At 41.3% G+C, this 27,980-nt stretch overlaps 2 protein-coding genes across 2 annotated transcripts in view; one reads left to right on the forward strand and one right to left on the reverse strand.

Moving 5' to 3' along the window:
• Window positions 1–27,980, forward strand: part of capn5b (calpain 5b) — a 66,814-nt gene that overhangs the window by 23,014 nt on the left and 15,820 nt on the right. Inside the window, exons 3-5 of the mRNA XM_033644779.2 lie at window positions 11,121–11,252; window positions 20,845–21,053; window positions 22,526–22,718. Of these exons, the coding sequence (XP_033500670.1) occupies window positions 11,121–11,252; window positions 20,845–21,053; window positions 22,526–22,718 (534 nt within the window). The remainder of the gene's footprint in view (window positions 1–11,120; window positions 11,253–20,844; window positions 21,054–22,525; window positions 22,719–27,980) is intronic.
• On the reverse strand, window positions 16,517–17,265 carry ompb (olfactory marker protein b). Its single transcript, XM_033644791.2, has one exon. It carries the CDS (start codon window positions 17,129–17,131, stop codon window positions 16,649–16,651), a length of 483 nt encoding a protein of 160 aa, XP_033500682.1. The 5' UTR covers window positions 17,132–17,265; the 3' UTR covers window positions 16,517–16,648.

The raw sequence follows: 27,980 nt of genomic DNA on the forward strand, positions 1-27,980 counted from the left end.
GCAGTCCCTCTATATATTAGTTAGTATCACCATGGTGACCTTAGTTAAGACCAACATCCTGTTGTTTTTAAAAATAATAAGAATAAATCAGTACGTATATATGATGGGATCTACAGTACCCTCGATTACTTTCAGTGACATGTTTTAGTGTCCAATGCCAGCGTTTTGAAAGTGATTTCTTTATTCAACAGTGTTGTTATAACACAATAGCGATAAGCAGATTGTAAAATGTGGCACAGCCATGTCTCACTAATGAACTGCAGGTACATTTGTGAGTCATGCAGCACTCTTGCATGGCTCACAAGAATGTTTGTTTTGATTTGATAAAAGTGTGAAAAGGAGTGAAATGATGTCAAGTTGTAAATTGTAGGTTTGGTGTTGCAAATCTGATGAAACGTTCCCCTGAGCTGCAGTTGAACATGTGATACACCAGGTTGTCCTTGTCAAAACTGTCAAAACTGGCGATGATGGATGTAGCCGTTGCCCCTGGTAACCCAGTGTTTGTGGATGAAGATTTCAGCGATGTGATGATTAATGGGTTTCTTTATGTTTAGATCTGTACATTGTACAGATTTTACATTGTGAAAGATCATAGTGATGGCATACTGACAAACATAATGTTTAGTGCTGTGGTGTAGATTTCTATAAATATCCAAATATAGACATAAATTTCAGTGTCAGCTTCAGAAGAGTCTGGAAAGTGTTGTCCTCTTTAAAAGCCTGTCAGCAGCAGTCTGATATGTAGCAGCCAGTGGATGCTTTAAAAATACAGAATCATCCAGAGTACTAAATCATCTCCATGGATCTTAAGAGACTTTACATTTTTAGCTCATACAACCTCTGAATCTTCCATCTCCACCAGCAGGGACATGACAGTGATGTTTCCTGACACTTCTGTTCACACTCTTTTTAGCTCACATGATTAAACTTGAAACAGATAGCAAATCAGTTTAAGCCTGATGTGGTAAAAGATATTTTAACATCTAAAGTTGAATCTCAAGGCATTTCTAAACCCATAGTCGGTTTGCTTTGGTCTGGATTCATGCAGTGTTTTTAGACCTACTTATATACTAACTCATATTAAACATATATGGCACACTTTATAATTTATTACTGGAGAATGGTAACCATTGGACTGAAGCCCCTTTTGATTAAGTAGCTGCTTAATGATTTAAAACATACTCACCATTTGGACTTGATGTGAGAGGAACAGATCCCAAAAGCCCCGTTTCCACCAAGCAGTCTGGTACAGTTCAGTTCAGTTCAGTTCAGTTCAGTTCAGTTCAGTATGCATTTTTTCCTTTTCCATTGTGAAAAGTTGTGGATGGTACCAATAGACTTGTTCATACCATTCCCGTTTTTGGTCCCCCCTCTGTTGGGGTACCTATCACGCAGATCTGGTACTAAAAGGTGGAGCTGTGAACACTGCAGTCTGATTGGTCAATAGAGGACGGTCACTCTGCTCAGGGCTGAGTTGTGGCTGGTTCTGAGGCTCATGTAACCACTGTTCATACTGTGGAGAGTTTTATTAGTAAACTGTAACTATAAAATGAAAGGATGTTTTGCTGCCTCTCACAGCAGCTATAGTTTGAAAAAAAAAACAAAACACCTTAATACGCTGGGCCGACTGCCGGCAACTTTTAAGGTGGAACATTTACTTTTACTCAGTGTTTACGTTTACTCAATTTATGATGTGATGACAATGTTTATCCATCAGCACACCTTAAATTTCATTGTGACAACTTTGACCATTACTTGTCTTTCTTGGATGATATACACTTTTAATAATGAGAGGATCTTCAAGCATTTAGAAATATGTATTAATTTCAACTTGATTATGTGAATTGTATATCTTCTAATCCTTACTTGGAGGAAAAAAAAAGCATGGCGGAGCGTCGTTCCTGTGGGCTACAGCAACACTAAACCCCTGAGCTTGCCTGAGAAGGACTAAATGCACAAACCCACTATTTTTAAATATCCCATGGAGACAGACTCTCACTGCAGCCTGTTCTATTTTGTTCCTAAAATGTTGGCGTGCAACTCAGTTCTGTGGACGATAAGCGAGGTGCAGACTTCCATCTGTGTCAGCGATATTTAGGAAATAGTGAGTGCTGGACGGAGCAGTGAGACAACAACCCCGCCCACATTTAAAAGTACTGTTTGCAGTGGAAACGCGAGGGTCTAGGTACCATGTCTGAAGGGTTACTTTTGGTTCCAAAGGTACCATACCGAAAGTGTTAGGTGGAAATGGGGCTTATGATGTTCACATAAACTGTCCACATCTTCATCAGCTGTGAGAACTGTGGTAACAACAAGTGATCAACAATATTTCAACTTTCTTTAGTTGTGGCAACCTTGTTAAGACTACCATCTGTTAGAAATCATTAATGATATTTTGGGGTGTAGCTATACATCAGTCTGGAATGATGTATCAATTCAGTGATCAACAATCCAGTAGCATTGATGGAAAGTGAAAACATTGATACATCTCGTCATTTTTAAGATATACCTTTATTTTGAAATCCCCAGTGCAACATCTGTGTCATCATTTACATGCAAGTGTACCTCCTTCCTAAACATTACAACAGTGCTAGCAGATTAGCAGCAGGCAGATAATGGGAAGCAACCAAGAAATACACAATGAAGATATTTACTGATATGGTCTCATATCGATCACAGGGCCCTGAATTGAATTGAGACTTTGTCATATCAGCAAATATCGTATTGTCCAAAGAATCTATATAGAAACTTGTGATTACATCCCTACCAATATATTGATAAAAAGGTAGACTAGAAGCAAGATTTGAGGGCTTATCTCTATATCTCTGTAAAATTGTAGTTTTGTTTAGCTGTAGCATCTAAAACAGACATATTGTAGTGGTGTTAGAAAGATTCATTTTGACTTAGTAAAACTTCGTTAGGATTAGATTGTGATTTGTCTAAGCTCCTGTTCCATGGCATAGAAGATCCTCATTCTTGCCCACTGGTGTTTTAGCAACAAAAAACCACAAAGACAGTCATTCTCTCACTTATCTGATGCAGTAAAGAGCTTTCTTCTCCACCACAACTCTCAGGGCTTCTGGTAATAATGTGTAGTACGGGAAAAGCTCCATTTTTGGTCAAGGATTGCTGTGCACTTATGCTCCCAAATAAATTAGAAAATGAGGCAGAAAGCTTCTGTTAAAAGCAGAGTTGGACGATGAAGTTTCCCTGGTTTGTGCAGTTTCTGACAGAATATGTGAAGAATTATCTCCATAGCAGTGGTGTAGAAAGTATACATTCATGATGATTATATGTTGACATATTTGTGGTTGATAGCTTAAAATGATTGTATTCTACACTAACAGTTGGTCAAGTTTCTCACAATTTGAATGCAAAGATCAGAGAGGAAGTGTAATCAGTGGCAGGGTGAAGGTTCACAGGCGAACCCCCCCTCTGAGGTTGTTGTGCTCGGTGTTATCCCTGCTCAGATGCGTCTAGGCGATATTTATGGCTGCAATGAAGTCCCAGTGGCAGAGCATGCGAGCATAAAGAGCAGGCTCTAATAAAATGTTCCCCCTCTCTGTCTGTCTCACATTGTTTCTCGACCTGTCTGTCTTTCTCCTGCTGCCCTTCTCCTCTTCCTCTCCCCGCGTCTCTTCCACTGATTTGTGTTATTTATGTCTTGACTCGGCTGGGGTGGGCCGATATGACGGTCTGTGCTGTGAGACAATGGAAATTTTTCAGCTGACAGAGAGTTTTCTGTACCATTTATACCATGTTGGCTATCCCTTTAATATATCTGAATGCATCAGGTTATTTTGGGCAGACGTTTTTGTCATTATAAACGTCAGAGCTAAATTCAGTCAGTCATTGTGGGCCGTTGACTCTGTATGTAGTGCCAAAGCAATCCCTGGCCCTGTATTACTTTTTACTCAGATCTTTTACTTAAAGGTACAGTGTGTAGGATTGAGGGGGATATATTGGCAGAAGTGGAATATAAGTATGTTTTCTTTGGTGTGTAATCACCTGAAAATAAGTGTAGTTGTGTTCTGATTACCTTAGAATGACCTGTTGATATCTGCATAAGGTGCGGATCCCCGTCGATGGAGATTGCCATGTTGCACCGCCATGTTGCTACAGCAGCCAAGAATGGACAAAGCAAACACTGGCTTTAGATAGGGCAATTTGTGTTTTTGCATTGGCCAACATAGTTAGCAGCCCCTCCGTGATGAAAGCACTGGAAAAACACTGATTTTTTTTTTCTTTTTGTACTTGAAATTGCTTTGTTCAGTGTTTTTACCGGTTTAAATCACCTGGTCTGTTTGTTTCGGTGCGAAAGAGACCTCTGCAGATGATTTGGCTCCGAGTAAAAAAAAAACGCCTGAATGTTTGTGTCTTAAACTATCAGAGAAACAAGGTTAGCATACATTCAGTTATCAGAGAAAATAGGTGAGCACACACTAACAGGTTGTTGGACAGTGGCCCGTCTCCAATGTGCCAAACAGCACAGGAGGAACACTGATTTGTAAAGTAAAACTACCTTTCGGCTCTTGGTAAACAACCTCCTGAACAGTGAACACTGAAGGAATTCAGGAGAAGTTTCATCTGATTATAATCTGTAATCCTCACTGCTGGACGCCACTAAATCTCCCTTAATCTCACATACTCAACCTTTAAGTAAAAATAGCATTACTACAATGTAGAAATACTCTGGTACAAGTAAGAGTCCTGCATGCAACATTTTATTTAAGTAAAAGTAGGAAAGTATCAGCATCAAAAAATACTTAAAATATCAGAAGTAAAAGTACTCACCAGGTGGAATTAGGGCTAGGTACCATTTAAAAAAAATCCATACAAGTACCCTTAAAGTGATACAGATACCAGTAAAGTAATCCATTTGATACCCTTTTTTCTAATTGAATCGGTACCCATCATGTGAATAGAAGCAATCACTTGTGTAAAATGCCACCAGACGCAACAGGCTTGTAGTGTTGCTGTACTTTAGATTATTTTGGTGGCATCTTGGCACACTCCAGCTCTATCAAAAACGCCATGCTCGATTTCACTATACCACAGACTGTATGAGCTGTAGCTGCCACATTAGCGGGCCAAACACACGTCACATTAAATCGAAGAACACCTGCATTGATTGGATGTCAAACCAAACAGTCTTTTTTTTCTAGATCTAGGTACAAGAAAATATCAAATGTAGCTATTGTTTGACTGGATATGTTTCAGTACTACTTGGGTTATTTTGGTCGATGCCTCTTTACCAAGTACCGATGCCCATCGCAGAATGGTCCATTTCAGAGTGTCTAACGTTACTGTATATACTGTATTATTAATTTTAAATCTGCAAAGAAACTAGTGACTAAACTCTAAAATCAATATGGTGGAGTAAAAAGTACAATATTTTCAATGGACCCCAAACTGGTACTAAAGTACAGTACTAGAATTCATGTGCTTAGTTACTTTTCACAGTTTGATTTACTTGATTTATCATGCATAAATGTGACGGAGTACCTTGATCTTTTAATTTATTTGAAATGTTAATCTGAGTTATTTCAGCTTGGATCTTAATTTCATAGTTTTGACACTGTACTCAGCAGGTTATTGGTAATCACTCTGATACAGGAACTCTGCAACATTGTTAACAAGATGTCAGATAATAAGACAGATTTACCAAAACAAAAAGGTAAATAACTTTTATTTTGAAAATAAAATAAAGGTTAACTTTAGTAGTTAAAAAACATCCATCCCTGTTTCCAGACCAACTTCCAGGTTAATTTTTGAGGTACTGTTCTTTATAGATAATTTAAAATTTAAAACTGTCTGACCACTCGCTTCTATTGCCCTGTTTGACTTTGTTGTAGCGAGGCCACCCTGTTCCTAGAGCTCAGAAATTACTGGTGAAAACAATGTCATCATAGCAAAACTACCAAAAATAAGAAAGTTACAGTGAACCAGAATCTTCAGAATATTTACTATATAACTATATTTATCAATATTTAGCATTATATAGCATTACACATACACCTTGTTTTAACTGGTGATAAATAAATTTCACAGTCCATTCATCCGCATAGAAGAAGTCTGCCAGTTTGCAAACTTGGATGTCAACAATGCTTTAAAATATAAAAAGAAGCCAGCTTTTACGTTGTATTTGTTAAGCCTCAAGGATACACACAGTGAGCTTTGATGAGAAAAGCTGGATGTGCATTTGCAGCCTACAAGGATCCTTGAATTCATACTACTACATTTTTTGTATTCAGTCTTTTTGTGTGCCTGGTGGTGTGTTTGCATGTGTGGCTCCTCTCACAGGCTGATGGATGGTGCTGAGGAGGGCTATGAAGCTGGTTGAAAGCTTCTCAGTAGCAGGGTAAATGATTAGGCTGTGCTCAGCCACAATATTCACATTACTTCAGTGTCTGCAGGGCCGGATGGGGATCGATACTCTATTACTCTTCCATCTGAGCCAATCCCGGCATGGCGGGCCACCACAGGGAGCCCTCGCCGCTGCTCAGACTCCACCAATCAATGCTTTTGCGGATAGGGGTAAAAAAAAAAAAAGTGATTAGAGATCTTAACTCTGGCACAGGTTAGACAGACATCCAAACATCGCTTCACACAGTTGTACCGACTTGCACGTACAAAGACACGTTTCAGACAGGAAGTGCTTCAGCGCTGGTCTTTGTAAGGTGAGAGGGGCTGTTGGTAGAGACTGCAGGCCCCCAGGGAGCACTGCAGTGGCCTCTGCTTCTGATTAAAAGTTTGCTTTTGCAGCAATCAGCTTTGCAGAGTCAGCAAATTACTGACCTTGGTTGTGTCCTGCGTGTGTGTGTGCGCGCTTTTGTTTCCCACACTTGTACATACACTATATTGTGTATATGCTGTGATCTGCTTTTATACACATACTAGAGCTCTGATTCTCTGTCTGAGCCCGACTGGGCCCGATGCGACCCACCAGGTTTGAGCCAGGTCAGGCTGTAATTTTTCATTATTCCCCCAGGTTTGAATCGGGTCAGGTTCTCACCAATTTACTTGTTTTTTTTTTAGTTTTAGTTTTTTTTCTTTGTTTTTTTTTTAAAAATGAAAATGGCGGTTCTCGTGCATATATGCCAGGAGACTTAATGGAGTGAATCAAGAGGGAAAGAGAGAGAAAGAGGCGAGACTGCGACCGAGGGAGGGAAAGTGACGGAACATCAGAGTAATAGTAGAGAGAGAGAGAGAGAAGGGGAACTACAGGGCAACTCAGTCGGCAGTGTTTGCCTCTGCCTCCCTAGCAGTGGGAGAGATGTGTGTTAACATGCAGCGAAGAGCGGTGATCATCATTTACGTGCCGCATCGCCATGGACTGTTGGACAGCCACGGACCAAGGGGCAAAGCACGCTTTGCAAAACCTGTTGTGCACAAAAGGACAGACTATTGACATAACAGAAGTTTTCATTCCTTCTTTTAAATTTTTACTTTTCTTCTATAAAATGTTTTATTCTAATCAATGGGTTTGGCTGTGTACACACTGGAGTGGGTGTCTATGCTGTTTTCTTCTTATATTTATGTAGTTTTTTTTAATATAATATGTACAAATGTTTATTACAGCTGGGAAAAAAGGTAAATTATACACTGTATTGTTGTTGATGGAAACTAAAAAAAATTTAAGTTACAAAAAATAAATAGCAGAAGGAGGAGGAAAAGGACAAGTGGTGTGTGGAAACACAACAGCCCTTAGCTTGTAATTATTGTTGTAATATTAAAAAATATATTATATTATAAATATAATATATAGGCTACATGTTTTTTGCAGTACAGTTTGGGTTTTAAGCCAAATTGGGTTTTAGATTTGGGTTTTTAATCAGGCTTGGGTCCAAAACAGCTGCTGTGGGTTGGGCTTGAGCCGGGTTTAGGTCGCGCTCAGACAGAAACTGTGAAACAGTGGTTAGCATTTTCGCCTCATTGCAAGAGAGTTAGCCAGGGTGGGGGGTTCGAACCCAAGGTGGGGGAGCCCCTTCGTGTGGAGTGTGCATGTTCTTCCTGAGTCAGCGTTGGTTTTCCCCGGGTACTGCAGCTTCCTCCCACAGTCCAAAGACATGCAGGTTAATTGGTGACTCTAAATAGTCCATAGGTTACGGAAAATGAGTGAATTTAGGGTTGGGCCTGATCAGAGCTCAAACACATATTAGCTCATACCATTACTGATGTTTGTGGTCAAAGCAGGATGGGGGTGCTGACACTCAGCTTTCACAGGACTAACACATACAGACAAACACATTCACACTCACATTCACAAGGGAAATATCTGAATTCTCTACTTCACTTCACCTGCATGTCTTTGCAGTGTGGGAGGAAACAGTTGTCCGGGAACCAGACAAATCTGGGAGCTCATGTTTTATTTCCTCTGGCAGATGTGTCTGGTCCCCCTCTGCTTTGGACAGATTTCCAGCGGCCTGAGATGTGCCCGGCCAATCACAACCATTTATCTCACATGGTGTGTGTTTGAGATGGATTTGTCTGGATTTTAAATGAAACTTTACAACTGTAAAAGATGTCGAAAACATTCTCAAGCGACATGTCGTCAAATTGATCCAGACTTTCCAGTTTTTAATAAAACGGCAGCTGTCCACGTTGTCCCGCTGCATCCATCTTTCTCCACCTTTTACTTTTCTAACCCTAGTTGAGTGCTGCAAGTGTGTAAAGATAAAGAGCTGTTAAGTGGTGCTGTGCTTTCCGCTGTCTGTTGAGTAATGGCCGTGGTGCCCATCGACCCGCCAGTCCCATAAAGCAGAGAGCAGAAAACAGACAGACTGTTCACACCCAGGCCACTGCCAGCAAAGATCTGCAGAGTGTAGTAAAAATTAAGTTGTTCTGTATTTTATATTGGGCCAGGTGTTAACCTTTTATATTAAAAATCAGATATCGGCCTGTCGCTGAAATAATAGATATGATGCAGTTTGATTTTATTTAATATTTATTCATTAGTTTGTGATGTGACATTGACCTCAGATACTGTAGCATGTAAGAATGTATGAATTTAAGTTTTACTTTGTACTATGAAGTGATGATCTAATTAATATTTCTTGACTGAGTAATCACAAATTTCTCTTCTACTAGTTATGATTTTATACAGAACTTTATAAATTTGAGTTAGTCTCACTTATTTCTCAAGGGTGTTAATAAATAAAACATTTTTTTGGACATGTTCTTTGACCACTGTCCAAGTTTCAGGCCTCTGGGTGGGCGCTTCCCATGGCAACAGTTGACTATGACACAAGCGGTCAACTTCCGAGGTGGGCTCGTGACTGGAGCAAGTTATCGCCCAATAAATGAACCCTATTTACCACAGCTTTATATTTGTATTTTATTAAATTTTTACTGCACTATTTATTGCCTTTATGTCTTGGATTCTAATTAGGTTTTACTTACATAATTTTATTTTTTTATACATATTTGAATGAGCACTGTTGAAGGGAGCCTGAGACCTAAGAATTTAATTGCCAATTGCAACCAGACTGTAGACATCATAGAAAGGAGCACTTTGCACTTAACTTCTGTGATTTTGTTGCATTAATATAAATAAAACTTAAATGTTTTGTAAGTAAAATTTTGACCCAATAATTTCAACACAACTTTAATCTTTAAACTTTACAAGGTTCCTACGGCCATTAAATTCCCGGAAAAGTACTTTATATTAAATATTTTTCTAATTCTGATGTATATTTTTTTGTATTTAGTGTTTATTCTATTAGTATTCTTTTTCCATTCAACATGCTTTTCTATCTGTGCCATTTGAGCTGCTGTAACATGTGAATTTCCCCGGTGTGGGATCAATAAAGTTTTATCTTATCTTATCTTATCTTATCTGAAAAGCTATGACAGTAGCACTGCACTGTGTGACCATTTAAATGTTACTAGTGTCACTTTGTACACATTGATCTTTGCAGCTAGTTAGTGGCGAGAATGTCTAACAAGAAGAGTTAGAAGTGCCAGTGGTTTGCTTATCTGCAACTGGCTGAGAAGTTATTGTTTAGTAATATGTGGCTTTAAAACAGCAAATATAACTCATGGCTCGAGAGAGGCAAACTCTAGTCACGTTGGGAGTGGGCTCTGCACCAAACGTTTGTCGTTTGCAACATGTGGGAAGCAACTCTGGTCAGCCACCCAACAAAATGCCCATACGTTCAGCACATACGTAACGCCTGCTGTAGCCAGGTCAGATAACATTACTGCTTCTACCAGCATGGCAAGCATCGATATAGATAGAAGACAACCTCAACTGAAGCTCAACCCATCCATTGCTGTTTCCAATGATCTGCATACCTGTTTTATACTACAAAAATAAAGTGGTTTTATACTGTATATTTTGAGATACTAAGTTCATTTTGATTTTTGGGGTGGTACAAATGATTCTCATGGTTTTGGCAAACCTTCCCACGTTTGTGACATTTATGCTGAAGTGTGTCCATTGTGTGTAGACAAGAGTGGAGGACAGCGTGTCTCTCTGTAAATGGCCAGTGTCGACACAGCCTGTAGTATTCATCCCACACATTATCACAGGAACCACAGGATATTTGTGTGTGTGTGTGTGTGTGTGTGTGTGTGTGTGTGTGTGTGTGTGTGTGTGTATGTGTGTGTGTGTGTGTTTTGTGTGGATGTGGATAAGTGTACGTGAGTCCTGAACAGAGCGAGCAGCTCACTGAGCACCGTGTTGCTGGCTGTGATAGAGGTTCGTCTGTACACATTGTGGCAGAAAATGGACCTCCACACAGCAGCCACAGGAAATGTGATTTCATAAATGCACGCAGCCCTCCCACACTTGGGCAGAAGATCGTGAATATGATACGTGGGTGCATCAGGACAGATGGTCTTTTTCTGATTCATGAATTTGCCTCGATAACCCATTTACGCTCCTCTATGTCTTGTACCGTGCACCGTACACACAGTTTGTGAAACGTAAACCATATTTCAGAGGTGTTTTTATCCTGCAAAGAATATTTATATATTTCCCTCACTAAAATTATTAAACTTTTCACGTCTTCAATCCTAAAAAGTGTAAAGCCTCATCTTGACTGTAAAATTTGTAAGTGTTGAACCTCAAAGCTGCCGCACACTAAACTCTTCTTTGTCTGTCCTCGGGAGTGTAGGAGCTGTGTGAAGACCCTCACCTGTTTGTAGATGGCATCAGCGCACATGATTTACATCAGGGACAGCTGGGGAACTGCTGGTTCGTAGCGGCATGCTCCAGTCTGGCCTCCAGAGAGTCTCTGTGGCAAAAAGTAAGTCTGTGTATTTCTGTGCGTGTATCTGTGTCTTTGTCTGTTGTATTTCCCCTCTTTTTGTTTGGCATTGTCTTTGTTTTTGAGCACCATACCAATGTGTTTAGTAAATCTCATAGTCTGGGTGTATCTGAGGTCAAGCACCTGCCGATCACTACGTCTGTTATTGTAAAATTTTCACAACGCGGAGAAGTACTTTTAAGGAAACGGTTTTAATAAATAGTGTAGAGGAAATAGAAGTAGAAGTAGTTTGAGAGTAATTCTTATTTGCATTTTTTTCTGAGAGTGAGACAGTTAAAACAATATCAATTTCAAGTCTGTGATTTTATTAACTGAGCTGGAGACAGGACGTGGTTAGCCTATAACTTAGCATTCAGACTGGTAGCGGGGAAGCGGCTTGCCCAGCTCTCTCCAGAGTGAAAACGAATGCCTACCTGCAAATCTAATGTTCGCTAACACATATGTTGTTTAATCTGCACACAAAGCATAATTTTCCTCATATCATGCAGCCTTACTAGGAAGGACAAATGCCAGTCTGACATACCACAAAAACTTTAGGCAGGGGTCAGCCACAGATACTCAATTACTTAATAGCCCCTTTTACGCAACCTCTTCAAAAATGGAATTTCAGGCCATTATGCCGCCTCTATATATAAGGTACAATCGCACAATCAATGGATAGAGTTGTTTTGCCTTTAAGGCGGCATTTGAGGTAGTAAAAGCGCCGAAACGATGTCTGTTTAAAAAGAACAGCCGGCAGGACAGGACTGTGGGCGGCAAGGGTGTGATGTTTTGTCAACTTGTTATGTGTGCAACCCACCATGGACGATTTAAAACGTAGCTGACAGCAGTTAGCAGTTAGTGGCTAACTCAAAGAAGAAGAAGAACAGTGACCGAAAAATGTCCACAAACTGGGCAAACAGTGAGGTCCAGGAGCTCTTAGCCCTCTGAGCAGATGATGAGATCAGCCGCCATATAACAGGGACAGTAAATTAGTGTTATTGCCATGTTATGTCATTGTTGTTGTTGTTTATAAAACGCTGCTGGTGCGTATATTATATGTCACACTACAGGAAGACGCTATTGTGTTACATGTCACGCCCGTCATGCCTCTTTGAATCCGCAGTGCCGGCATGCTGCCTTCATAGCAGCCCTATAGCGCGATCTCTTAGTAAAATTGGCTGTTGCCATGCTACAGTCAACTTTCTGTTGATTGAACTATTTGAAAATTAAACTAATTAAGCTACTTATTAAAAAAGGAGTCAACACTTTTACAAACAAAGCCATTTCTAATAGACAGTTAGTGGTAAAGAGTTTGTTTCCTGCACAAAAGCCTCTTTGGAAAAAGGAACTTCCTATGCACTCAATTGTAGTTACTCCATATTTTGTGTTTAAGCGTCCATTAGGAACCATTATGATAAGAAGTAAACACCAGAGAACTCATTACAGCACCACAATGCTGCCTTGGTCTCAGCAGACTCCATCAGTCAGTAGAAGCCTGATTGGTGGAGTCTTAAAGTGGCGTCTCCCTGGACAGGCTGGAAGCACTAATGCTAGATGGATGTCCTGGCTTCTGTCAATACTGAATGTGTTTTTATTAGTGTCTTGTTTTGTTTTTTTTTTATTTCACGTGGCTAACCAGCAGGGGAGTGTCAACAAGATTTTAGTGCTAGCAAGGGCAGGCTCAGTATATTTGAATGAATGAAGGAATAGACAGATCAATGGATGGATAGATACAGTCGTTCTGCAAACTACAGTTAAAGGTGCATCAGAGATCAAATCAACCCTTAATTCCTTAATTTATCTGGCTGTGGTTTCAGAGATTCAGTGTCTTCTGATATAAATGCTGTTTGAAGCCTTTCACATGCTGATTAGAATAAATGTGTAAACTTTTCCATGAAGATTGGCACCACAAATCCACCTTTCAGTCCAAGACTGGTGTCATATCAACAAAAAGAATTATATAATTCTAGCTGTAGTGAGCTCTGGAGTTTAGGGTGTCAGGATTATTCTGAAATGTTCTTTGGCATCCATCTTGACAGAGGAAACAAAGTGATTACCGAGGTTTAATGGGATTTGAAACAAGATGCCTTGGCCTGTTGTACCGAGACGCTGGTTCTTGACAGTCTCAGAGAGAGTGTGTACATATGGCCATGCTTGCACAGTATCTTCCCCTCTGTTTACCCTCTGTTTCTCTCGCTCTGTTCCATCGTACAAACACACACAGTCATCGTCCAACTGCATACCCAATGAGCAGGATATTTACTGCTTAAATCCATTTTTTCTGCCTCCTTAGTTGAGGATTTTATTATATTTTCTTTTTTGTTTTTGGGGGGAGGGATGGCACCCCCTGTCATTTGCTTTATTGTCAGGTTAAGTCAATTTTGTGCTCAGTACCTTTAAGGTATCAACTGAGTCCGTATCAATAATGCCTTCATTTAAATGGTACCTGCATTTGATCCTTTTTGTACCTAGATCTAGAAAAAAGACTATTTTATGGTTCTTCTCGCAGCCAATCACAGCAACTGTTGATATGAGTGATTGGCCCACTACCGGGTGCAGCTGTGGTACTCCTACGCCACACAGAATATACATTTTTAGCGTGTAGGCTGCTATCATGGAGGTTATTGTTTCACGCTAAAACAAAGTGTACAGATATGTCTGGCTATGCAAGACTAGTTTTACATAGCAATGACAGTAGGAGGCGTGTTACTGCCTGAAATAGGCGGCCAATGACAAGTTTATACCCTCAGTCTAAATCCTGTGATCCAATGACGTCATTTTATTAGCTGGAGGCAAAACATGACTTTCCACCACAGGGCTGTAGGCTTCGTAGGAGTCCTAAAATGTCGTCTTGTGTCATTGGGAGCCAGAATAGAAAGAATTCATGCTCAAAACTTGAATTTTATCGCATACCAGCCTTCCCTGCCCGTCAATAAAAAAGATGGTTAAATGCAATAAGACAAAAGGACTTGACATGACATAGCATAAAATGCTCACATGTGCAGCGCACACTTCGTGTCAGGTTAGAGAAAAAGTATTTCCTGTAGGGATGAATAACATAATGTGTATCAAGGGTTATCATTTCCACCTCATCAGAAACTGGGGAGGGATTAAGAGGAATATTGGATTTCTCTGAAACGCTAACTTTTTAGCGCGTTAGCTAACATTAGCTTCGATAGCAAAACAAAATGGAGGAAACCATTGAAGTATCGTCCTCCTTTGTAAGACTGACATAGTAATCAACTACAAAGCTTCCTGTGACATCATCCATCCACTGAGTGAGAGCATACGGGTCGGCCAGTCTGGTCCCGTCGGTCAGTGTTTACTTATTCAAGTAACACTGGCGGTCCCGGAGAGTGAGTGACCTGACATGGTGCGTTCATAGATTCAGTCTGGCGCTCTACACTAAAATGAGAGCCCTGTAGGTCGAAGAAACGGAGTGTTATATTTCTACATGAATTAACAAACGGTTAAGTTGATCACACATTCACTCCACTCAGTGCTCTGCTGCTCCGTCTCCACAGACAGAGTGCCCAGAGTTCACTCCGCCACTCAGAGAGTGCGGTGGTCTGAATAACCGAACAGTACATCCTAACAGGGCTCTGAATGTACGAACAGTCCAGTTTGTGCCAGAGTGCGCTCCGACACTCAGAATGAATATTTCCGAACGCACTCTATTCAGAGAGACTCACATCATCTTCCTCCATTGTCTAAAACAAGCCAACACAACTTGCTATCTAGTGCTAGCTAATGTCTGTGGAGAATTGTTTTGCCTCCAGCTAAGCCCCGCCCACCAAAAACATCATACTGTTTACTAACAGTAAAAGGGTTTATACAGATTAAACAAGATTCCAATTTAACAGACGGATATGAGAGTGGTTTTCTCATCTAACTCTCAACCAGAAAGCAAATAAGCGTATTTCCCAAACTTTGGTTTCAATGCGAAACAATTGCAGCCTTGTTTGAAAAATATGAATTAATCAATCTAAATTAAAAAGAGTAGGGAGAAATCCAAACTGACCACAGCTGATGAAATTAGACCTCTTATCTGAAGTCCGTTTGTTAGATCTAAACAATAGTGGAGGTCTGTTTGTAAAAGCAGCCTTTGTGCAGAGATGTTCATCTGTTCAGTCTCTCGTGTTGGCCACCAGCTTTATTTCCTATTCCCATTAAAGCAAAACAAGTAATGGTCCAAATCTCACAGGAGCAGATACTGTTCCCCAGTGAAAGCTGAGTGCTGCTACTTCAAAACATTGTTATTTTGTATTGCTTTTGTACATGTTAATTACCTGCAAAGACAGTCAGACTTTAAAGTTCTATAGAGCTGTTGCATCTTCTCATTTGCCTTCATTATATCCTTGTAATTACTCAACACAGTATAATGTTTAAATGTTAGCAGGGTATTTCTGTTTATCATCACTTATTAATAACTTAATAAAGACTCGATTAAAAAGCTAGTCCATTTGTTCAACTCTTTCCTATCAAAGGATGACAGGCAAAAGGACACATACTGTACCAATGAGGACACTCAATAATAATTTACATTAATGCATTCAAGGCTGCAGGCGAGATCAATTCAATTGAGACTCCTGCAGCCGTAGACTTTTTTTTTCTGTCAGAGAACGGTTCAGGTGGCAAGTTAGTTACATGCTTTCTAGCAACAAGAATCGAGTGTAATACCTCCTGACATCTCAGTTATTTTCTTTTCTCTCACACCTCATCTGACACGCGTTCTCTCATTCACAGTCACAGTTACTGCTTCATCTCCCGCTGCAGTGTAAAGCAGCGAGAATTCATCAGGAGAAAGAGGCCGAGAGCTGAAATCCACATGCCTCCCCTCTCTCTTGTTTGTCAGGTTCACCATGCAAGACGGAGACGGATGAGGCAGCAGGAACTGGGGAATACACGAGCACATACACACAAATACACACTGTCTCTATCCATTATCTCACATGGGACTCATTTCTACCAAACCCATCAGGGCTGGCTGTTTGTCAAAGAGGAGGAGAGGGGGAATAACATTTTTGCTCAACATTCAAAGCCCATAGAACTTTCTGTGTTCGGACACTGGTTAAAAAAATGCAGATACGCCTTTTTGATTCATTTGATTTATTTGTATTTGGTCGTATTTTTGCCAAACATCAAAGGATACAAAGGCACTTATGATCAACAGGTTCAGTAACAAGCAAGTTTTTTAAATGAGTTCTGTTGCAAAAGGAGGAAAAGAGGGATGGAGTGCAGTCCTGTCCTTACAGGTTGTCAGATGATGTCATATGCTGCAGCCATCCATACAAATAAAATGCAGGGTTAACCTTAAATTAACGTCTTCAACTAAACACACACAAGCACAGAAGAAGAGTTTGAAGTGAGTATGTCTCCAATTTTTTGAAGTCTCAACTATCCACTATGAAGGTGATGGAGCAGTCGACAGTCTCAGGGCTGCAGCCTTCTGCAAACGCAAACAGGAAGTACATCACCTTCCTTACCTTAGCAAGCTCAGCGATCCTCTCGCCAAACTCATGTGCATCAGCCTCGTAGCACTGGATGGGGGCGTCGCTGGCGTCGCCTACCCCCCTCCAGAAAACCCCAGCAGGCTCCAGCAGCTGACGTGTCATCAGGTTGGTGAGGTCAGGTGTCCAGAGCTGCGAGGTGGCTGTAATGGTGAGGCGTCCCACCTGGGCCAGCCGCACCGTCCACCGTGAGAATCGGAGGGACTGTTTGGAGAAGTCCAGTCGATACACGGCCTCGTTGGGCAGCAGCAGGCGTTCACCGTCCTGCCTCTTCTGGCCTCGCTGCTGCAGAGACTGAACCCGCAGGCGCATCACCTCCGTCAGCTGGGTGTCCGGCCGGAAGGGCAGCTCCAACTCTGTAGACATGCTTGGACGGCACACTGCAGCAGGCTGACAGGTCGATACCAACTGCAAGGCTGGATTAGATTGGCAGTTACGTCGAGACTAAGCTTCTTCACTGTCTCTGTGTCCAGTAACTCTTACTCTGCGCTCCCGCCTGCAAGCTTGTGCAGAGTGCATGTGTTCACATCTGTGTAGCATCAATAGGAGAGGGTGGGTCTCACACAGAGGTACACATGAGCAGAGGTGCTAGGCAACAAGATCTAATGACATTTGCAACCCAAGCACAGGGTTTGCCCTCAGGGAACTGTGCTTAGTTCTGTTAGTTACTCATTTGTATGTCCTGGTTTTTGCTTGGCTACAAACCCTTTACTCTGATACCTGAGGTGGAAGTCAGTCATGAAGTCAGCATGAATCTAAACATCAAAACAGTTTTGTAAGAGCAAGTTAGGTCTTTTTATGTCAGAGCTGGATATTATCAGTTGAGGAGGAGGAAGAAGGAGTGAGGGAAAAGCCTCTTTATTCCCCATGGTGTGTGTATTGATAGACAGCGGGGGAAGCCACGGTGCCTTCTGCTTGTGTTTCTGGTCAGTCGTCAGGTCACTTACCTACCAGAGTTCAGTTGCTGCATAGCGACACTTGGCCCAGATGAAAGCTGAGATAGATAGAGCCTTCGCTCTCGCACTATCCACAGTGCAGAGTCAGGGAGTAAGCAATAGCAGGGTGGAGTGCAAGAGAGATTGCCTCCCGAAGGATTACAAAATGACTCTGAGGTTTCTGTGGTGCAGTGCTTTGTTTTTTTTTCCTGACCCCCCTCCTCCTGGTTTTAAAGGAGCTGTTACTGCTTTACAGAGCCGGTCCTCTGGAGAGGCCAGATTCTCCCCATCAGCACAGTGTCACCTCCTGTAGAGAGGTTTGACAGGAACTGCTGTTCAGTTAGCGCACCTTGACATCTCCAAGGACACCCGCTGGAACACTGTCACTTAATTCACATGTGGTGTCGCTCACTGCATCATTTGCAGTTTTTGTTGCATGCCATATTCCTACTGGTAGAGGTCTCGTAGGTCTTTTGCAGGTCGCCTCTAGGCTGGGTGCTCTGTTATGACACTGAGTCACAGTGGGATCGTAGAAACATAGAATTTTAAAATGCAATCACATCACAACATAATGGAGAATATACTTTTGTTTCTAGCGGCTGTTTTTAAAGAAAAAGCTCTTTTAAACCAAATGTGCACTACCTGTCGTCTAAATAAACATAAGAAATGTAACCGCCCTTGTATTCTGGCAAAGTCAGTCATTTATTGATTAGTTCAATGATTAACAAAAGTGAGACAAACTGAGTTTAGCAACAAATAAGGGCAACAACAAATAACTAACAACTTAAAAGCAACATATTTCCCCACAGTCTTACACTCTAAACACAAACAAAAAGAGTCTGACTATTCTGCAGTCAACTGACAATATAAGAATAACAAAACACATGCAAACACCTACACCTGGCATGCTAAACACTTCAATCCTGTGTTGAAGGACAACTTCGGTATTTTTCAACCTGGGCCCTATTTCCCCATGTGTATGTGTGTGTATGATTCATGGGTACAATTCGTTCTAAAATTGGTTAAGTATTGAGGGAGGCAGATGCAACCGGATCCGCGAAACGAGCTAAAATGGTAATGGGGGCAAATGCGTCCCGTATAAGTTTGCGCATTAAGTGCTTTTTTTCGCCACTGACCAGTTCAGATCGCCAGTGCTATCTCTGTAAATAGCATACTAACTTAGCCTTTCCCTTACCTCTGGGCTGTGTGATGTCACGAGCTTTGCTCCACTGTGTCTGTAGCTCTCTCTACTCGTGGGACAGTCGTTTTCTTGAGGAAGAGGTGTTTCGGGATTGGATGTCTTCTCTTCTTCAGCTGGCAGTAGTCATCTTGGGAGAAGTGAGCACTGCAGACCTGATGGTCTGCAAGGCACAGTGTCTGGAGAGGAGTGTTAGCATCCATTTGTAGCACAACTAGCCACAACTTCAGCATCTCGCTGTCCGACAAAGGCAGCCTATGAAAGCTCTACGGGGTGTTGCGCAACATCCTGTTCTTGCGTTCGGGAAAAAGGCCCGTTTATTTGAGCACTCCAAAAACTCCGGTAACACTCCAGGAGGTAGCACGTAAAAGACTCTGTCCCAAACTCTGACTCTTCTAGCGTAACACACACACTTCATACACACATACTCACTTACAGTACCCAGCGGGGCCGCCCTCCCCCTCTCTGCTCCAACACTGACTGACAGCTGACTCCACTCATTCACAGTCACCACTGCCCCAGGGCCGCTGAATGATCATTTGCATATCAATTGCTGGCCCGTGTTACGTTGAATTCATGAAGAAAAACTGCTTCCAGTGAGTGAAGAATCCAAAAACCAAGAAAATGATTGACGGATTGAAGTAATAGGGGTCTGTGTTTAAAGCGAAGGTTCAACCCAAAACCAAAAATACATAATTTTTCATTACGCTTACAGGAGTTGTTCGGTAGAGGGAAAATAGTCCCTATATGAAACCGCTCACAATAAGGTCTGTGGATTATCTTGAGTAACTGGGTCATGATATCTGTAAAGAGACATTGCTGTTGAGTTTTTCAGATTTATTTATTTGGCGTTTTGAGCATCACAAGCCCAGTGCCATCTAGTTCCATTATATTGGAGACATGGCAGATATCTTTATGGCTGATATCTCCCAACACTCAGTAACTCACACCAAAACAATCTAGACTGATAAATATCACTACAGGTCAGAGGAAACATATGTATGTTTCATTAAAGGGTGAACTGTCCCTTTAAGTTAGCAGTTAACTGTAATAAAGACAAGCTGAGGTAAGAGTAGACTATGTTAACTAAATGAACGGGGAACAAGTCAAGCAGTATGTGGACTGGATGTGGTCCGGATTTGCTGGCCCAACCAGCAAAGTGGAGGGATCTCTGGGAGGGATTTTCCAAGAGGCAAGGACCAATCACAGCACTATTTGTATATACCTTAGACATTACAGACATAAGAAATCGGTGAAGGCCACTGCCTGTTACGAGGGGTCACACGCTATAGCTTCTTAATCTAATTAAGCTAGCATAGCTATCAGAAATTTAGGCTTTCTTTAGATAACAGAGAGTACACACATTTTCTGTCCCACAACAGAAGGACATGACTATACAAACTCTAAATGCGTTTTATTTTTAAAAAGGTAAATGAGTATTATTATTTGTTCAGCTGTGTGTTTGACTGCACATCATGCTCTGTGCTGCTCTGTATTCTGCTTTTTCTCAGCAGTCAGTCTTTTTCTGATACCTATGTGTGTGTGTTTTGAAATTTTCTATGAATATGTTATTTGTTGTTTGCATGTGGTCAATATAATAACTACAGTTTACAAAATGGAGGCTGGGTTGTATGGCTTTCACTGGACCACAGCAAATGCAGGCAGCTGAAACACACACACACACACACACACACACACACACACTACAGTTATTACCTCTCACCCATGTCCTATTACAGCTGGATTTATGACTGAGAGAGCCAAGGTGATAAATTTGTCCCCTAATCCTAAATGCATCAGCAGACATGAGGGTACGCTGTCTCACTCTGGCAGCCCACTCCACCTTGACATTATTTATGCTCCATGGACCACCGCCTGTTTGTTTGGCTTACCTGCCCTCTTCCTCCATCCTCTTCCTCCCCTGCCACCTCTCCCCTCTCCTCCAGGTCATTCCCGACTGGAAGGAGCAGGAGTGGGATACAGAGAAGCCAGACTCGTATGCCGGAATTTTCCACTTCCGCTTCTGGCGCTTTGGTGAGTGGGTGGACGTGGTGATTGACGACCGGCTACCGACGGTGGACAACCAGCTGGTCTACTGCCACTCCAACGACAGTAACGAGTTCTGGAGTGCCCTGGTGGAGAAGGCCTATGCCAAGTTAGTATCAGTGCCAACAAATATACAGATCCAGTTTTAGAGAAGGTACACTTACAAACACAGTATTGGATTTAATTATTTTAAAGTTCTGCCTACATGAATTAAAACACAACGTAAACTAAACAGCATTTATAACTCCTCTCATGCTTATACAAAGTCAACATACTAAGTTGTAATCCAGTAAATAGCACTGTTGTTTTAAGGCTTCTAATAATTATTTTCATTAGCCATTAAACTGCAGATTATTTTCCTGATTAACTGATTAATAATTTTGTCCATAAAGTGGCAGGAAATAGTGAAAAATGTCCATCCAACTTTTCCAGAATTCAAGGTTATGTCATTAAAGATCTAAATGGTCTGAATCCCAAAGATAAGAATAATTAATTGACAGTAAAAATGGTTGCAGATTAATTTTACTTTTATCACTTACTTTTTATTGCAACATAAACTGATTACACTTTAATGTTTAACCCAGCTTCACACAGCCACCTTCATCTCCACATCCCTTTTCATTTCCACCATACACCATACACAGACAGAGTGTCCTTAATTAGATAGAAGATCCTTTAAATTAGATATCAAACTTGTCCACATTAAAATTGTGTTTGGACAAGCATCATTGACTCCTACTGATGATAGTTCCACTTGAGAAATGTCCAAGCTCTGAAGCCAGTGAATACTTAAGTTATCATGTACTTATAACCTTCTGCCAAAATCCCTGGACATTCCCATACAACATGTATAAAAGAGCCCGTGGTTCTGTGGAGGCAAAATGAGCAATCAGGGTCAGGTACCAGTTCCCTTTGACACCTTATTCTCAGCATTAGATTTGCTGTATGACAAAATTTCAAATGTATATACTGGTGATTTGGGTTTCTTGAGGCACCAGCGACATTGTCCCAAATTGCATCCCAGTTAAAGTCTTGTCCCAAATTAGATATATCCCTATCCCACGCTTTCATCCCTGATGTATACATGTATTTTTGGGAATTTGATTTATCATAGATGTATGACACTATCTGTCTTGGAGCATTCTGTATTCAACTTAAAATAGGATGGTGTTATAAATCTGACCCCCAGGGAACCCTGTGGGCTTTACAGGCTGACCTTATTCTGAAGTAGAAGAAAAGAGTGTGTTTATCAATGTATTGAGAGACAAGTTCTTGGAAATCAAGAGCAGTGGTTGCCTCATTAATGTCTTGAAGAGTGGTAATACCTTTAGTTGTAGCATCACTTCACTTGTAGCATATGTGTTAAGATTAAATTAAATCAATTTAAAAAATAATTAAATTAAAAGTAATTAAATAAAATTAATTAAAATGAAAAGATTGGATGATAAAAAAAGCCCAACACATTTTGGGTAGATATACCTGTAAGGAGAACGTCCTTTAACCTTATTGGCGATATTACTTTCTTGACTAATCGTTGAAGCTGTAATAGATAAAGCTCAACTCTTCTTCTCTTCGTGTCAGGGTTTATGGCTGCTACGAGGCTTTGGACGGGGGAAACACCGCAGATGCACTGGTGGATTTCACAGGTGGTGTTTCAGAGCCTGTGGACCTGCTGGAGGGTCAGATGGCAACAGACGAGGTGGCCCGTAACCAGCTGTTTGAAAGAGTTCTCAAAGTCCACAACAGAGACGGTCTCATCAGCTGCTCCATCAGGGTGAGCTAACAGCTGCAATACACGCTCAGATAACAACACCTCGTTTTTTAGATCATACTATACTGCTGAGGCTGAGATTCATTGTAGTTTTCTTTTTCTTAAAAGGGCAAATTGACTAGTTTTCAGCTTTAACTTATCATTATAAAATAAATATTGATTGCACAATATATTGGCTGTAGAATAATGACACCATCAGCATTTAGATCGGTTCCCTATAAGCCTCGATTTCACTATGCAATTCTTTGTGCCACTGGGTACGATCCCCTGGGAAAATGAAAGCTCAGTTTACAGCACAAAGGAAATGCGTCAACCATTGCACAACTGCAACAGAACGAGAAAAGCACCTTTATTTTTCCCGGTGGCTATGGTTAGCTATTCCCATTTCCCAAAGAGTATTCAAGTAAGTTCTTTGCAGTTACAAGCCCCAGAAGCAAAAATGGTGGCTGGTGAAACAACTGAAGTCAGTGAAAAGTCTGTGAAACTATGTTTTATTCATTTTTGTGTAGAAGATTTTGGTTCATCTATTCTGTAGTAGGGCTTGGTCAGCGTTCATTAGGGTTGGGCACTGTGCCAATTTGTACAGATACTGATACCTGTCATTCTGTACCGGTACCCAATGGTGCATTTTTATGGTACTTTACCGCTTCTGAAATAATAAAAATCTAACTTTTGAACAAGCTGCAGGGGTGATGCAGTAGACTAAAATGCAATTTTGCTCCTCTGCTCTTTTCTAATCACATATAAACCCTGTTTACACAAAAATCACACTAAAGCGAGGCTATGAAGTCCCTTCTTTATGCTGCCTCTGCAATTTTACACAGAACCAAACAGTTTGAGTTAGCTGCTAACAGCTACTTCATTCTCCTGCAGTAGGTCACACGCATAACAGGTTATCAACATGTCACACCCATACTGTCTATGATCCCCTCCCATTGGCTCTACCGTTTATACAGACCTTGTTTTGGCGCTGTTACTACTTCTGATGCCATCTCAACAGCAAGACAACTCTGTTCCCCATTCCAGGATTGTACCTTTTACACTAAACAGTGAGGGAGCATAATGGCATGAAATTCCTTCGTTGAAGAGGCAGTGTGAAAGGGGCTATAGAGATAATCTTCTCTGTCAGTCTGTCTGCTTGTATGTGTGTGTCTGTCAGTGATACTAGACTATTACCAAACTAATATAGAAAAGAAAATGGACTAGACTTGAAAATATTGCTGCAGATCAGTGTTGCTGTGGCTATCACCCTGGTAGCCGACGGGGTGGCTGCGGAGCTCTGTGGCTGGCTTCCTGGCTTTGGGGTGCTTCTGCCTCCTGTCTGAGGTTGAACGCGGCAGCTCTGTGGAGCACCATTGCCAGCCTAGGAGCTCCATGGCTGGCTACCAGGTTTTGGGGTGCTTCCCGGTCAGCCTCTTGTCTTAACCCGGCGTTCTCCCCCAGATGCGCTCTCAGCTTCCAACTTTTGGCACAGATGGATGTTACATGAACTGGTGCTTGGTAGTAAAAAACGTAATTTGGTTGGTACCTTTAAAAGTACCATGTTTGGTACCAAACCCTAGTGTTCATATTGAGGACATTTTGTTTGCCTGGTCTTATTCATTGCTTTCTAAGGATCAGCTCAGCCACATGTATGTGACAAACACATTGATGAATGTGTTGCATGCTCACGAGTCTGCTGTCACATTAGCGTCTTTGTGAGGCTTTAATAAAAGGCATGCTATGCAGGAAATGTTGGCTACTGTTTGTAGACAGTATGGCCAGCGAAAGTGAAAGCCAACTCTAGATTCACTCCACTTGGCGTTTTTCCTCAGTATATTCGCGTTTCTGTCAGCACTGTGTCCTCTAGGTTTTTGTAGCTTCCTCTGTCTGGCACCTAACCCTCTTTAGGTCCGACCTCACCTGCCGCTGTGCACAAGAAGGTCTGGAACACAGTAAAATAAAGCAAATTAAATTAGGCAATTTAAGAAAATACAGTTGAATACATCCAGAGAGATTTCTTCTGTATGAGTTAATACATTGTGTTTTAACAAAATCCTGCATAGTACCATACATGTGGAGGCAGTACACATGCCTTTTGTGCCTACTCTGTGCCATCTTCAAAGGACGAGGAGGTAGGTGCATCTGAGGTTGCCAAGCGACCATAACCAGCCCCTTATCATAGCCTACTTATCAGAAATCCTGAGTGCAGAACTGATCTTCTTCCAGGCGTTGTTTTGTAAGTGTTATTTAGCCAAAAATAGTAGCCCTGGACTAAAATGATCAACCTCTCCTCCACATTAACCACCAACTTATGGAAGAAGGGAAATATATCCACCGGCTGTGACTGGTTTTTCCTCATCATATGATATGCAGTGTGCACTGCTGCGTTCCAAAAGTTGAACTATTGCAGGTATTTGGTGAAAAACCCCAAAAGTCTGACCGAAAAGTCAGAGGATTACCAAAGTTCTTACAGTTCATCCGTCTGTGCAACATTTTAGCACTCTAACAAACAAAGAAAGTGCTCGCCCTTCACTTTTTTAGCAGCATTACAATACCTGTTCTCTGAAAATTGTCTGATCCACCAAAGCTGACCCTTTGTGCTCCAGAGCCCTTTAATAATTAGAGCATTTTCTGCTGTGATTTTGAAATCCAGGGATGAAAACCTTTCTGCCTGTTGTGACTGACTTGGTGGAGATGCTGGCTGCCTGTGTCTCACCGCAAAGATATCAGCCTTCTTTAGTGCCAAATCTCTGCATAAATTCTTTCTGCAACTTTTCAAAGGCTCTGCAAAGTGGTGCAGTAATTTGTTTGAGATTACGTGAGGTACACACAAATGATTCGCACTTCTGTCTGTTTTCACAATACTGCGCATGCCTTTTCCTTTCCAAAATATTTACACAAAGCCTGGGTACATGTTCCAATGCCAGAGTCCTGGTAGATCTAAGTGTCTCGAAAAGGGTTTCATATATCAGAGTTTCAGTTTCATGTTTTTTTTTCATGTGTTTCTAATAGAGCTTGATGAATAATGCTTCAGGATTCGAGGCAGAAAAATCCCTGTTAAGAAAACAAGTGTATGCTGTCTTATGAATTCCATTTCTGGGTCCTCTGTCTCATGCCAATCTTATTCCCTGACGTCTTGCTCCAGCAACAACTAATTCACAATCCTTCATTTTGATTCAGAATCAGGCGCAGTTCAATTTTTAAATGATATGGCTCTTTTATATGCATGAGTTTTTACACTGGAGGGTCTATTGTTCAACCGCGAGTGTAATGAGAGCTCAGAGAATATAACCAGTACCGTACAAAAATGCATTTTCCATCCTTATCCATTGTTGTTACTGTAGCATGTATTTCTCAATCATAAGTTGTTATTCTGGGGATGCATGAATTTTACGCCTATCCTCTGGGAGACCCTGAGTTTACTGAGTTTCTGATTCATAGATCAGGGAATCCAAGTGCTGCTCTGCTATTGCTCTCATTTCATTTTCATCTTTCTTGGACAAAACAGGCTGGACTGAAAGGGAGAGACAGGCATGGTTGCTCCGTGATCTTAGCATCTTCCTTCCAGTGAAAAAACTACTCAAACCTGATGTGCATAAATTCATTTCAAAAAAGACACATCTGATCTAAAGGGGATCCAAAGATAATTAGTAGATTAAGAAGTGGGAAGAACTATTTTAAGCACCCCTGGTTCTGATGTAGAATCCTTTACCTTCTTGGAGAGTAGCACTGACAGGGAGTTATGGATGCAGATGCCAAAGCAAGAATAGGTAAGGACAGCATTTTAACAGCTCAAGAACATCTGGTGTTCTACAGTGACACAAAAAACTTTAACTCTATCTGCCATCAAATTCCCACAAATCTTTCACACTTCACCTTTAAGCACATAATTTATTACCACAAAATCTCTAAGAAAGCAGAGGCTCTGACACATAACACTGGCTCAGTAAAAAGAACAACTAGAAGTCGCTCCCATAAGAGTATAAACCCAGCTTTTGATGTTTCAGGACTGTAAACAAAGATTGTCAGGCCATCATGACTCCATCAGCTGGTCTTTAAAGGACAACTTTGGTATTTTTCAACCTGGGCTCTATTTCCCCATGTGTATGTGTGTGTATGATTCATGGGTACCACTCGTTCTAAAATTGGTTCAGTATTGAGCCGCGAAACAAGCTAAAACGGTAACAGGGGGAAATGCATCCTGTATAAAAGTGCTTTTTTTTTCGCCACTGACCAGTTCAGATCGCCAGTGCTATCTCTGTAGATAGCATATTGTATTATACACACATACTCACTTACATTATCCAGCGGGGCAGCCCTCCCCCTCTCTGCTCCAACACTGACTGACAGCTGACTCCACTCATAGCACTCATAGCACTGGTGATCTGAACCGGTCAGTGGCGAAAAAAAACACTTTTAATGCGCAAACTTATACGGGACGCATTTGCCCCCATTACCGTTTTAGCTCATTTCGCGGCTCTGGTTGCATCCGCCTCCCTCAATACTAAACCAATTTTAGTACGAGTCGTACCCATGAATCATACACACACATACACATGGGGAAATAGAGCCCAGGTTGAAAAATACCGAAGTTGTCCTTTGAGGAGCAGAGGACTCAGTATTCCTTCTCATTGCTCCTATTCAGACAAACCATTGTTTTAAAAATCCATTAAGTAGTCTATCTATTTGTCCTGTCTGTCCATGGAACTGTCTGTTTGTCATATTAATCAGGCTCTCAGTCGATGCAAGGATAGTAGTCTATGAAATTTTGCAGTGTCTCACGAAAAAAAGCCAAGTGCACTGAACACATAATTACTGGATCGAAGAACCAATTTTCTGATAACGTTTTCTAATGACTGAGGCTGGAAATGGGACAGCGGTAGAAAGTGCCACGGGCCACGTGTCCAGGAGCGCCAATGTGCATCTTGCTGCCACTAGTGTGGAGTTGCATATTGAAAATAATAGGGGTTTATTTTTTGATGCATGGCATTTACCGCTGGTGTGTTATGGCCTTTTGAGTTTTTGCCCTGTCAGCTCATTGCTTGTGTGCTGGATGTGTAAATAGACAAGATACTAAGGAAGCTAGTGGGACAGTAAGTTTATTGAAAAGACATGTTTGTCTGAAAACTATGTCTTTTGTGGAGCAGTTTAGACTTCTCTTGAATAAAACTGGATGGTGCAACACAGCTAGTCAGCTACGATAGCTTCCTCAAAGGTCAGCACAGTCAAAATGGCTCACTACCAGTCGACTGAGGGAATTTGCACATGAAAGTAAATGAAATT

Source organism: Epinephelus lanceolatus, chromosome 11, assembly GCF_041903045.1.
Source record: "Epinephelus lanceolatus isolate andai-2023 chromosome 11, ASM4190304v1, whole genome shotgun sequence".
Lineage (NCBI taxonomy): Eukaryota > Metazoa > Chordata > Actinopteri > Perciformes > Serranidae > Epinephelus > Epinephelus lanceolatus.

Excerpts from the sequence above, each read along its gene's own strand:
- ompb (XM_033644791.2), bottom strand. The coding sequence starts at position 17,131 with ATGTCTACAGAGTTGGAGCTGCCCTTCCGGCCGGACACCCAGCTGACG.